We start from the raw sequence: 13013 nt of genomic DNA on the forward strand, positions 1-13013 counted from the left end.
CCTCCGGGCCTGACGTGGCAACATCTCATTTCGTTGCCTCATTTTACTCAGGTGCAGAGTGATGCACTCTAAGAACTCTAAAGCTGGATGGGAGGAGGGATGTCACAAGGACCTGGTTGGTCTTAGAGAAGGACGCTGCAGCCTGAAGGTGAGGACGTGTCTGCCAACAAGTCTCTCTATCTCCCTGACTCATTTTGAAGAGACTGACCAAATTCAGTGGGCACGTGTTAGTAATGGCTTTGTTAATTACTTCTCACCATCTGCCATCTGTATTCCATGTCTGATGGCCTTCATGTTTCCAAGACGACAATGATTCCCCAACAACAAATAAATGGAAATAACCAATTTTCTGTCTTCAGCCTCTCATAGAAGTCACATTAGGTACTTTTAGAAGAAGATTAATGAGGTCTATCTAATTTTCCTTTGCCAAAGTTACTACATTTAACAGACTTTCCTCATTGAAAGAGCACATGGATGATCTGTAGCTTTCTGCAAATGTGTGAAGAACTAACCATTGTTCCAGATATTCCAAAGACTGATTAAAGTTTTAAGATACTTAAGGTATTGCTGACTCATTGATAGTTTGACCTAGCTTGCAATATTTCACAAACTACTAGAGAAAATTAGCATGATAGCTTATTATTTTTGTGTGTGAACAGAACACATTGGTCTTCAAATCAAATAGGAAGCATTTCATTTATGTATTTGAGAGCTTCACATTACTTTAGTACAATTCTGTCGGCCCCTCAGTACAATGAGCAGTTACATTTTTCTATGTATACAAATTCACATACCAATTATGTGATTAATAAACGCACTTCTAATTAGAACTTTGAGTTTGTGACAGTTAAACTCAGGTTAATTTCTCCTGAACCTGTGAGAATGTTTCTGTACTGTATTTTTAGCCTCTGAAATACATTGAAATAAGACTTATAATAGCACAGAATGTTACCAACAAAATAGGCCTATCTTTTGTGTGTTAAGAGTGGACCAAAAAGCCTAAGTTAGCCCCTGCAGGCAGCCATTACCCACCTGTCCCTCTCGGCTGCACTCATTCCCCACGGCAGTCCCTCGCTAGGACATTGTTTATCACCAGTGTTGTGCCCACTGAGGCAGACCTTGCAGTACCTGCATCCTCTGATTGTTTTGGCTTCTGAGCACCTTGGCTAAGTTTACCACCCTGCCTATATAGACCAGAGCAGACATCGGCCATTCACCCTCTCATAGGCAGTTGTGGGCAGAGGTTCTTCATGTCTCAGGGGCAAAACTCCTCAGAGTATAGAGAAATCTGAAATAAAATTGGAGTGGCATGCAACTAGCTGATAGAATTCTGTGGATGTTTTGGGAAGCTGGTTCCCCTCTTGGAGCCCCTGCTCTGGGGGAGGCTTGCTTCATCTCCTTGGTGCTGCCTCTTGGTGCCTCTTGTGAGCTTCTGTGTTCTAGTCTGTTTTCCACCTTTCTGCTCGGCACTGTCTTCTGCTCTGTGTCCAATCTTGGCACTCAGCCTTACTCGGTTTCTGCTCAGTCTGGGGCTGGCAGGGCATAGTCACCTAGTCCCTGCTGTCTGCTCCAGATTCACCCAAACTGGGTTCCCTTTTTGGTGCCCTCCCTCAGGTACCAGCTGAGGAGCCAGGCCAACCCCAGACAGCTCGTTCGTTATCTGAACCAGATCTTGATGTATTTTTTTTACCTGGGATGCTGGATCTCAGTCCGTTTCTTTCCAGCCTCTCCCTGGCAACTTTTGACCTGCCATGTGGTCTTCTGCACATATCCATATTCAGACAGTGCCACACCACTGAATAGAAATACTTCTCCAAATTACACCTGAGGTTTGCAAGGTTGTCTGGAAATTGTGCAAGGGCTTGCTGTGGCAAGCCCTTGTCATCGGCTCAGTCTCCTAGGTGGTCTCTGCCCAGATTCAGCTGCTGCCTTGCTACTATTGAGACATGATACTGAGGCCCTTGGGTGCCTCACTTGGGAGGGTACCTGAGATGTGAAAACTCTCATTATGCCAAAGCAAGGCCAGTTGTAGGTTTCTACTGCAGAACAGCAATGGTCAGTGCCCAGAAGTTTTCCTCTGCATTTCCTTTTCTAAAAGGTCTTGTACAGATAAAGTGTGTACACTTGGGACAGAAAGTAGGCTTAGGCAGAGTGAGCCAACCCTCTCAGTTTGTTCTGCAGAGAAGGTGGAGCTGCATTTGATGCTGTTTTGATACAGCCAAAGAATAGTGAAGCAACAAGGGCTGGAATGAGCTCACCAGAACAGGGACCTATGGATCATCTCATACCAATCCTACACTGTGTAGGCAAGAACAGCCAGGCTTAGGGAAGGCCTTTCTCAGAGGCTCAGAATTGATGGCAGAACCGGAACTAGAACTGTAGTGCCTGACCCTTCTATAGACCTTGAGAGGAGACGCCTTGGCGGATGACCCACAGGCACTGTGCAATCTGTTGGCCTGTCCCCAGTGTAGGTGACAATGAGAAAGTTCAGTTGTCCACTTGTCCTCTTTAGATTAGTATAAAATTGTAAAAGAAATTTCTGAAAACTCACACTTTCCTCTTTCCTGAAGCTCTGATTTTGCCTGAATTCTGTTTTCTCGGCCCCTTTCTTTTCGTCCTCTGCCCCCCCAAGCATAAAACCTGTGCGTAGATACAGCAGTTTTGCAAAAGCCAGTCCTACCCTCCTCCCTCCTGCCCAGGAAGTAGAAACTAATATAGTGCTTTAATATTACTAGGCAACATTATTATCATCTGATATGCCAATGTGATAATGGGCAGTTTGCCAACCTTATTATTTTAGAAGAAAATTGGCTTAAGTAATCACCTAAAACATCCTCTTCAAGGGACTTTCCCCCCCATATAGGAGATGGCACCTATTATTTCCAACTGAGAGGAACAGAAAATATATTTCCCCTACTAAGTGATACAAGGGATTTGATTGAAGCCTTTGCAGGCCTTCCATTTAAATAGAGCTCCTTTTTAAAAAATAAAAATTCAATGCACGCTCACCGGATTTCAGTGTTGTCAAATATTCAATTTAAACTCTCCCTGTTATTTATATTCTCCAGCCTAACAACCATTATTACACAAGGATATTTTTTTTTTTCCCTGCAGAGAGCATTCATGTGCTGTGGTGCTGGTGTTATTACCAGAGCAATTCTTGTCTCCTGTATGCTGTGTTCCAAAGCCTTATCGCCATCGTTCCTTTTGTCCCACCCAGCACCAACAGCAAACAGTGGTTTTGTGTCTCTCAATAGTTTGATTCCAATAGGATCGATTGGAAGAAGCCAGAGCCTGAAAGCCTTCTGTGGCTTCTAATGTGACAAGTGACCATTCCTGCCTCTCGTGTTTCTCATATGGACATTTCCGAGCATGCCTAAAACCAGGTGAAAGAATGCTGCTCCATTTCATCTCAAAGGGCTCTTTGGTGTGCGCTGGTTCTTTCTGATTCCAGCCAGGGAGTAGAACGGAACATTCTGTTGGGGCTGTGGCAGGCATTAGCAGGATGACTCTTGGAAATGATGGATGGCAGCTGCACATCTGCATTTTTGATGGCACCTAGGCAGCAAAATATTCTGACTGTCACAGCGGCTGGAATGAGACTTGCTTCTGCTGCCCTCGAACTGCATGTTGATTTGATCTTGGATTCAATGCTCTTCCTTCAGTTGTTTTCATCGTTAAAATCGCTTGACATATTTGGTTATACAATTAAAGTGTCTTTCTCACTGTAAGCTGAGACCCGGGACATACGGGGCAATTGCACATTCACAAAAATGAAGAATAAGGAGGCAGAGCCATATGCTATGACAGGCAAATGCGGATGACACCAGGGCATCACCCTTTGCTAAGGGCACTGAGTAAAAGGCCAGGAAACCCTCTGGGCATCGTTGGGAGTTTATGATAGCACGATATTTTGGACAAAGTAATTGCAAACACCATTTAACGATGCAGGTGGCACCAGTGTTACCCTTTTATGATCTAGTCATATTAATTTTTTTGAGTTGCTTTAATTCACATTCCTGAAAACTGAAATAATCTTAAAGTAGGAGGTATTACTTCATTATAGCGTACAACAGTCAAGCTGCATCGTCACCTTCTCTAATATTACATTGACTTCCTACTTCATACAGTAACTAGAACCATCTGGTCTATACCCACCCCTCCGTCTTACCAAGGAAGCTGGGCACAGAGAGTAGAAAGTAGCTTGCTTTATAAAAACTAAATTTCTCTCCTGGCAGAGCATGGCTAAAACTCCATCCTCTTAAATTTCAAATTCCCCTTTTTGCTACTGGACCTTGATGACACCTAACTATAGAGTTTCGAATTAAATTTATCTCTGTTAAGTGATTTCTTTAACTGCATCAGATAATTGAACCAGTGAAACTCTCTCTCTCTCTATATATATATATATTTTTTTTTTAAATGTGTGCAGACAGATCGTATAAACACATGTTTCCTTTTATCCTCACTTGTCAGGACTATCAAGATCCCGTCACTGATGATGACAAGACCAGCACGAAGAGGGTGGTAAGCTAAGAATGGCTGATGATGCAGAGAGCTTACCAGGAGTATAGGACCTGTGTCTTCAGAGGAGGAGTCAGTAGTATGGGTCATCAAGATTGAAGGTGCTGGGGAAATACACAGGACTTCTACTTAGGGACTGGGCTATAGGAATGGGGACCAAGGAGCCGGGTTCTGGGCAGAGTATTCAGCAATTAGACACGCGCTGAGGGCTGTATGGAGCGACTGTGGCCTGATATTGTTTGCATATCAGTCTGAATAGCTCAGGTCCATGAGGCTCACTCGTTGCCAGGCAGGGCTCTTGTTGGTTTGGGGACTGGTCAGGTGGGATGCCTAAGCCTCTTGTGTCCCTAACAGGCCTGGGCAGAGTAAGCCAGCTCCAACCCCACAGGAATTCACTCACCCACCTCCAGTGCTGAGGCTTCTGGCTGTGCACCTACACATTGCCTGCTTACTAGCACCCAGGAAGTTGAGAACATGAATCAGAGGACAGACTTCTGAGTAAGTAATTCTAATCAGCTAACAAGGAAGAAAACTTCATGGTGCCAGACTTCAAGGGACAGACATATATGGAGTTGGGTTTTTCGGTCTTCATGTCCACTTGTAGTCAGCTAACTTTCTGGAGTGGGGGACTCATTTGTAATGCACTGATTTATGTAGTGGGTTCAGCTCCAACTCACAATGTTTATGACTCAGCAATGTCTGTCTGACATTTATTACCACTCAAACAGACTGGCAGCCATAAATCCAGCTTCATTTTTACGGTTAAATGGCTCCTATCATGAAACAAAGGAACAAAGGGGAATAATCCACAGCTGTGCTATTCATCCTACATCTTATCAAAATATAGAAAACAGTGCAGGAATGAATAGGTCATATTGTAATAGATTCTTATTTACCTGCATGCATACATGGAAACTATGTACAGATACTATATAAAAATACATGCTAAACTCTGCTCTGCCAGTGGAAATATGTTGAGAAGCCTCATATCGTATTTCTCCATGTTAGAGCAAAACCGATCCTGAGCTCTCCTTGCAAGTTGTAACTGTGGGTCATTGTACCGACTAAAAACCCAACAGCCTGAGTGACTGGGGCAGAGATGCCTTGGGAGATGGGGAGCTGGCAGAGATGTTGGAGCCTGGGGGAGTGCAGCAAAAGTGTGACGGAGACAAAGGTGCTGCTCGGGAATTCACATGGGCAGCTGTTGGAACACTGGGGACTCTGATTTTCTGGGAAGCTGTTCCCTATTGGAGTTATACTAGCAGCCACTCTCTCCCATAAAGGGTCTAGCTAATGACTTAGTTTTAGAAATGAGAATGATCAATTTAGAGAGATGGGCAAGATAGTCTTAAAGGTCCCTTCCAGTTCTCACATTGAACAATTATTAGCTAGTTGGATGATAAGAAAGAGGGGAGAAGAAGAAATGCATATAGTTAATTTATTTAATTTTTACTACTCTTTAAGTAATGAATCATTAACCCCACTTTAAACACTGAGAAACTGAAGTTCAAAAAACTTACATAACTTGCCAAGATCAAGAGCAAATCAATGGTAGAACCATATTCTAAATCCAGGGTTTTTTTTGTTTGTTTGTTTTGTTTTTTACTCCTGAATTCTTTCCCCTAAAGTATACCTTTTGTCTGGAACTTCGTATTCAATAAATAATTACTAAATTATGCATATATGATAAACATAACACATACCGCCTCTTTAGTGCTTGTTATAAACTGGATTACCAGAATTTGCAATAACATAAATAGGTACTGGTTTTGGTTTTTCCCTCTGAGGGGTACCCACCTCTATTCTCCGAAGAACTTAGGCTAAAGAAGATAATTGCAAAGGAAAATGATTTGTTCTCTTCAAATCCCAGCAATAAGTCAGACAATATCAGGCATTTCCTAAAAGTATGAACTATACTCTGTCTTGCACTCAACATCTATAGAGATAAGGCCTTGTAGTGACCACAAGATGTGTTACTATACAAAAACAGATAAGGATCAAGTCCAAGTCCACCCAGAGAGACGCTCACCATTCATCTGAGAAGATGGTTAATTTCTGAACCAGTGAATGACTGGAAAAAAACTCAAGAATTTAGTTCATTTATACCTTAACACTATCAAAGAAGTAAATGGCTGATGCACTCACTCAGGTGGAACACCCACTTTATTACCTACCCCCATGAGTAGCTTGCAAAGGGTACTTGATTACCTTTCATCACAATTAAACTCTCTACAACTAAAGGACACTGGGAGATGGCAGTTCATTTAAAGATATGGGAGATGGGCTTGTAATTGGCCTTAAATTAAGTGGTAAAGAAGAGGATAATGAAGACAAAGTCTTTAAAAAATATATCTAGTCAAGAGTAGAAACGTGTTGGCTTTTAAAACACTATGTCTCTAAAATGGCAAACGCTCTCCATACATTGACTATATTTTCCTGTTACTAATTACTTTTTTAATAACAGCAGGCTCTATTAAAGCAAAAGAGTGTTGGAGAAAAGGACAAGCCACTCCAAAGTTCTGAATATGTAGTCCTCATGGCCAATCAACATGAAAGCCACAAAGTAGATCTAATAAGTGACAAGAATTAATTCAGAAGAAGAAAGGAGGGAAAACTTAAACCATTTGTAAATGCTCCTAAAGCCAACTGTGGACACGTAGAGGTCAGGGGTTGGCTTTTCCCTACACAGTGTGCTCTCCTTGATGCTCTGACAGTTCTGTCTAGAGTAACAGTTGCTGTAGATTGCCTTCCTTGCATGACGACCACCCTTCATTCCATTCTTCGCAGGCTCAATCAAAGAGATTATATTTTTTGAAAAAATAGGAAAACATCCCTACTACCTTCTTACATATATGCAGTATTAATAATTTCCTTGGAACTAATATTAAGGAGGCTAATCACATCCTCCCATTCTGAGTTCCTTGGAGACCATTTATAGCTAAAGTAATGGACTGATGGGACATGGGGTTGACCCAGCATGGCAACTCTTTGGACTTCCAGTAATAAAATCATTAGCACTAATATTGTTATGCAAACCCCATGCAGCTATGAAGGCAATTTCAAGAAATATGAGAACATACAATAAGAAATTGATTTCAAAATAGAACATTTGGTCACTGAGTTGGCCACCACAAGGAAGCCTATCTTGCTCATCATTGGTGGCCTTAGAGTCAGATATTGTAATCATTTGAAGAAAGACAATTCAAGTAGAAAATGTGCTGGGAGTTCTCAAAATAGTAAGGATGAAAAGGGGGAATTTATTCTTGTGTATAGTTATTTCACTTTTTTCTTTAATTAAAAATGAATAAATTTACCAGCCAAATATACTCCATTGTACATTACTTCAACTTTCTGAAGTTGAATCAGCCCTTATTCATCCTAGTGACCATCTGTGGAATGAGGGAACGTCAGCCTGGACTTGAAACAATCATAATTGATGTGAAAGTTTGGCACATGACAGTACTCATAGTTTGACTGTTTTTCAGAAACAGTGTAACCTGTTAATAATAATAGTTGGACCTGAGGGGACAGGTAAAAATAGATTTTTTTTCCCCTTCACTCATATAATCTGAAGATTATACAATGTGGTTTTTAAAGGTCAGAATAAATTGCTAATTAAGTTGAGGCATCTGAAATTAGCAAATAAAATTGCTACTTAGAATAGTGTCTAAGGAGTAATTAATCATATGGGAAAAAATGGCAGCAAAGTAGAGCCAGCAGTAAAATTATTTTTTTAACTAGTTGCCGTAGAGCCTTCACATGCCAGTACTAAGAAACTGTTAGTTATTAATATTTTCCTTTCTCTTTAAGTTACACACACAAAAAAACAAACAATGCTCAACATTTTTCTAGGAAGACACAAATCAAGGCAGATGTTCACCTGTACAACCTCTCTTGCAGGTATTCAGAAATATATGGACTAGCTATGACTCCTCCCTCTATCTTTTACTCAACATGTGAAGGACGTAAGGGTTACATTATCATAGGCATAATCTTAAACCCACTCTGATTAATTCTTAAATATAAATCACTGACAATTTTTGGCATTTTAACTATTGTGTTACAAAATTACTTAAGACACTCTTTAAAACCAGTGTTGGCACCCCACCACCACCACCACCTTTGAGAATGCCTGCTTCAAAATCTGCTTAAGAAAACATTTTGGTTTGGCTTCTAGGTGCTTTTTGTTTCCTTAGGCGCTACATTTGTCAGACTTGAGTTTGATGCTCTCAGTCCATGCTGAGATGCTCAGGCTTTCATTTCACATCAAGATATTTGTGTATTAAATTTAAAGCCAAATGTGTCAACATAAATGTTACAATGACATATCCAGATAGTTAATTTGACATGCATATCTTAAACTGGAAAACAAAGACAGCATTTATATAGAGGTTTATATTTTTAAGCAGCTGACATTTATTAATTAGTCAATCCACACAAACCTATGAGGTAGTTTAGCATGAATTAATTAATTAAGAAGCAGAAAAAGAAAAGATCTGTCTTCACAATAATATGTTGATCAGATCCTTCTCATTCTGGTCACAAAAGAACAACAATCAATTCTTTGTACAAGCTGGTTAAATGAGCAATGAATATTTAGCTTGGATGGAATGTAGAAACAGTAGTTATTTTATTACCTGACAGTTAAGAAAGGTTATTTTTTTTATTGGAGTTCTAATATGCTGTGCTCTCAGTGACCTGTCAGAAACACCTCACTTAAAGATCAACTATGGAAGAGGTGCCCCCTCAACCCCACTAACCTCCCACCGGGGCTCAAATTTCCCTATGAGATTATTAGCATTTTTCATCTATCTCATATTTTTCATCTCTTGTTCTGATTGGTCTAATAAACTCACTTCAGTAGAAAGGTATAAGGACTCTTGCAGCTCCAATTTATGTTTATATGTCATCTAAGAGGCAGGTGAGAAACAAATCCTATTGGTCTTTGTAGTCAAGTAATTGCAGATGAGAGTTTTATTACCACTTTTATCACCAAGAGGGATCACTGTAGTCCTCTCCCCTTAACAGATTGCTTTATGATCATATTTATTAGTGCACTTGGTTGTGAAGACTCTATATAATAAAAGCTCATTAATTTGGGTTCCACTACCATGGCATTTGTGGCCATGGACACAAGTGCTAGGCTGAAGCTTACCTCTGTACTTAAAGAAGAAAAACTCTTGGCAAAATAAGAGAATTGCAAGACTAAGAGTATTTTATCTCTACAAGAAGTCATAGACTATTTCAAACCCTTAGCAAGTATCCTTTTAAATACAAAAATTTTACTGTAATATAGGGACACTGTTAGGCTTGTTTGTTATGTTGTGTAATTTTGAATAATTTCTCCCTCACTGGAGTAAAACTTCGAAAGGGCAGTAGTTGGTTAGTTTATTTGACATTACTACAAGAACTCTGGAACTGTGAAAGTACTTTCAAGATTGATAATTCGGATAGTCTCACTCTTTCAAATAGATAAGGTTCTCCTTTAGTTTCCCTGAACTGAGATTTTACAGGCAAACCTGGACTTGCCCTCATCTCTCCCGGAATCTCTGCTGTAGTCAGGTGGCCCTACCGGAACAGTGCAACAAAGCTCAGATCTGCAGGGGTCGCTTCTTCGCCTCCAGAATTAATTTTGCTATTTGAAAATATTTACCTTATATTTCACTCCCATTCATTCATAATGAAACTGAGATGGAAGATGTGACCTAATTAAAAAAATACAGCCGTACCAAAAAAAAAAAAAAAAAAAAGAAGTAGAAGAAGAACAAAAATGATGACAACAAACATCTTGCTTCCCAAACAGGGATGTTTTCATTTAAATGACATCCCCAAATAGAAATAACATTCATACGCTCTTCTTGTTTAAAGCTGACTATGTCACCACCATGGTAGACTATACTGACAATTTCCCTTATCTGCATGGGCAAAAATAAGTAAAGAAATTTAAAAACAAACAAAACTTCTGGCAGGGTATTCACTTTCACTTGACAGATTGCCAAAGAGCAATGGTACTTAGATGAGGAATTCTGAAATAATAGGATTATTATATCTGGAAGTTTATCTATAAAAGGTTGGCATAGCCTCTCTGTAAAGCAAAAGAGATCTATGTTCATAGGCTCATCTATAGGATATTAGGTTAGTAAAACAAAACAAAACAAAAAACCTGAGGGCATGAGCTCATTCACTAAACACAGAAACAAAGACTTTTCTGTTGTTGTTGGAACTTGGACAGTGCTTATTTTACAGCAGAATTGACAAACAAAACCTTACTTTACACATTTGAACTAAAGTCATCATTGGAGGTTTGTAGTTCTGTTATGTGCTTTCCCAACACAGAAAAACAGATTGCTTTCCATCAAACCCTGCTTCCTTCCCACACGATAGCACGTGGCTGGTGTGGCAGCTTCTTTCTGCAGGCACGGAAACTGGTCACGCTGGCCCCTCCTGAGTGGGCTCTCTTCAAGGGAATGGTGCCAACTTTCAAACACCTTAATAACAACACTGTGCATTTCTAAGTCATTTCATTTATTGCTCACTGAGCTGTAACCATCTCAGCTCTCTGTGGAAAAACAATACATCAGAAAAGCCTGGGCCCAGGAGATCAATTGCCTGTGGTCACAATGTACAAAAGGCAACCCCAGCCAGAGCACTGAGAAGCATCATGAATAGAAGCTAAATGTCTGGCTTTGCATCCAGCCTGCAGGACACCAAATCCAGTCACGAGAGAGAAGAATTAAACCTAGAGAAACAGCTTTATGATTTACACTGAGACGTTCCGCATCAGAGAGTAGCAGGGTTCCAGTCTGCCATGCTAGCCACAGTTGTTCTTTCCAAAGTGATCGAATCTTGGTTCAGAAAGAAGATTTCAGTGAGACACAGAGGAATAGGGGACCTCACCATACCCAAGGCGGTCATTCTTCAGAATTTACTCAACTGGTTTCCAAATCATCAGTATACCACACTAAAGCCCACAAGTCAGGCCAACTTCGTAAGAAGTATTCATTTATTTCTCTCTCATTCTGGGGTTTATAATTCTTCTTTTGGATGCCTTTGGGAAAACATTTCATCAAGGTCAACTGCTGTGAAGATGTTTTGCCTAAGAGGATCATCATGCAGGCAAACTAATTCTTTTCCTAAGCTGTTATTTTGGCAGCTTGCAAAAAGGACTCAGCTTAACTTTGAGAAACTGTTCTTTGAATGATCAGAAAAAAAAAAAAAAAAGATGAGGATCCTTCTTCTATTTGCCCTCTTCATTCTCGTTGTTCAGATGGCAAACCTGGCTCACATTTTTTGAGGTAAAATGAGAAGGACCCGTACTTGTGTCCATTATATAGCTTCTACTAATAGTGATTCTGGTTCTGTGTATGTTGCCACAGTTAGGTTCAGCATGATGAAAAAAATGTTTATTTCTTGGTAGAGGTGGTTTACATCTCAGTCATCAAGGACTTAATAGAATAATTTTACCTGTTAAGGAAATGTAGAATGAACTGGAGATTTAGATTTTTCTACTGTCTTTAAGTTTGAATGATGTTCCCACCATTCGCTATAGGGTTATAATTTAGAATATGTGCTAAATAAATTATCAGGAAAAAATTTAAGAATCCAAACATCATAACTTACCACAAAATTGAAAAAAAATAAGAAAGAAAGGAAGAAAGAAAGCTCATTTATTCTCCAAAACTAAAATTAGTCATATGTTAATCTGTGAATCCTCATAAGAAATGTTCATTGTTCAAGAAAGAATCCTCCTCTGGTGGTTGATAAGCAATTCTCCAGGGCAGAGAAATCCTGACATTTTTTTCTCATCTCTTGATTGATGTTTTCACTACTTATTCTTCAGGCTATAAGACAGAAGGGAACACAGTCTTACCTTCTTTCATAATTACATATTCCAATCTCTCTCTCTCTCTCTCTCTCTCTCTCTCTCTCTCTCTCTGTCTCTCTCTCTTTTTTTTTCTCTCAATCTCTCCCCACCCACATCACTTTATCCATCAAATTAAAATAAAGCTGAATTTATATGATAAATCTTTTAACTTCTAAATAATCTGTATATAATAATTCATTTACTGTCATCTCTATGTATATGTAAGAAAATATATATCTTTACACTGTCAATCTAGACACTGAATTCATTCTGAAAGTTTTTAAAATGAAAATAAATTGATTTTTAGTTACGGCGTACTGCATAGATCCACCTCTAAGTTTCAGTATAACTACTTGTAGAAACCTCCTGTTGGGAGGGGAGAACAATATTACAGCATTTTGATTTCAAATTATTACACACCGCCTTTTCAATTTATTCAGAATTTTCAGTTAGATAAATAGGAAAACTTGTTTCTGGTTTTACTTTCAAAAGATACTGATTTAAATCAAATAGATAATTGATTTGTAAAAGGTTCCAGTTTGTTTTTCTTTATGGTAAGCAGATATTACCATTTATTGCATGCCTACTATGTGTCAAGAACTTCACATTTATTTTACATGATAAT

The 13013-nt window shown here is 39.4% G+C and overlaps 1 protein-coding gene across 2 annotated transcripts in view; it reads right to left on the reverse strand.

Annotated features, from left to right (window-relative positions):
- Window positions 1–11035: 11035 nt before the first annotated feature.
- Window positions 11036–13013, reverse strand: part of ZMAT4 (zinc finger matrin-type 4) — a gene marked incomplete at its 3' end in the record, with an annotated part of 331176 nt that continues 329198 nt past the window's right edge. Inside the window, exon 7 of one of the 2 annotated variants that reach the window (XM_081045862.1) lies at window positions 11036–12365. In XM_081045862.1, coding sequence (XP_080901988.1) covers window positions 12350–12365 — 16 coding nt within the window. The remainder of the gene's footprint in view (window positions 12366–13013) is intronic. The other variant, XM_081045864.1, reaches the window with a different exon arrangement.

Source organism: Rhinolophus hipposideros, assembly GCF_964194185.1.
Source record: "Rhinolophus hipposideros genome assembly, chromosome: 4".
NCBI classification, from domain to species: Eukaryota; Metazoa; Chordata; class Mammalia; order Chiroptera; family Rhinolophidae; genus Rhinolophus; species Rhinolophus hipposideros.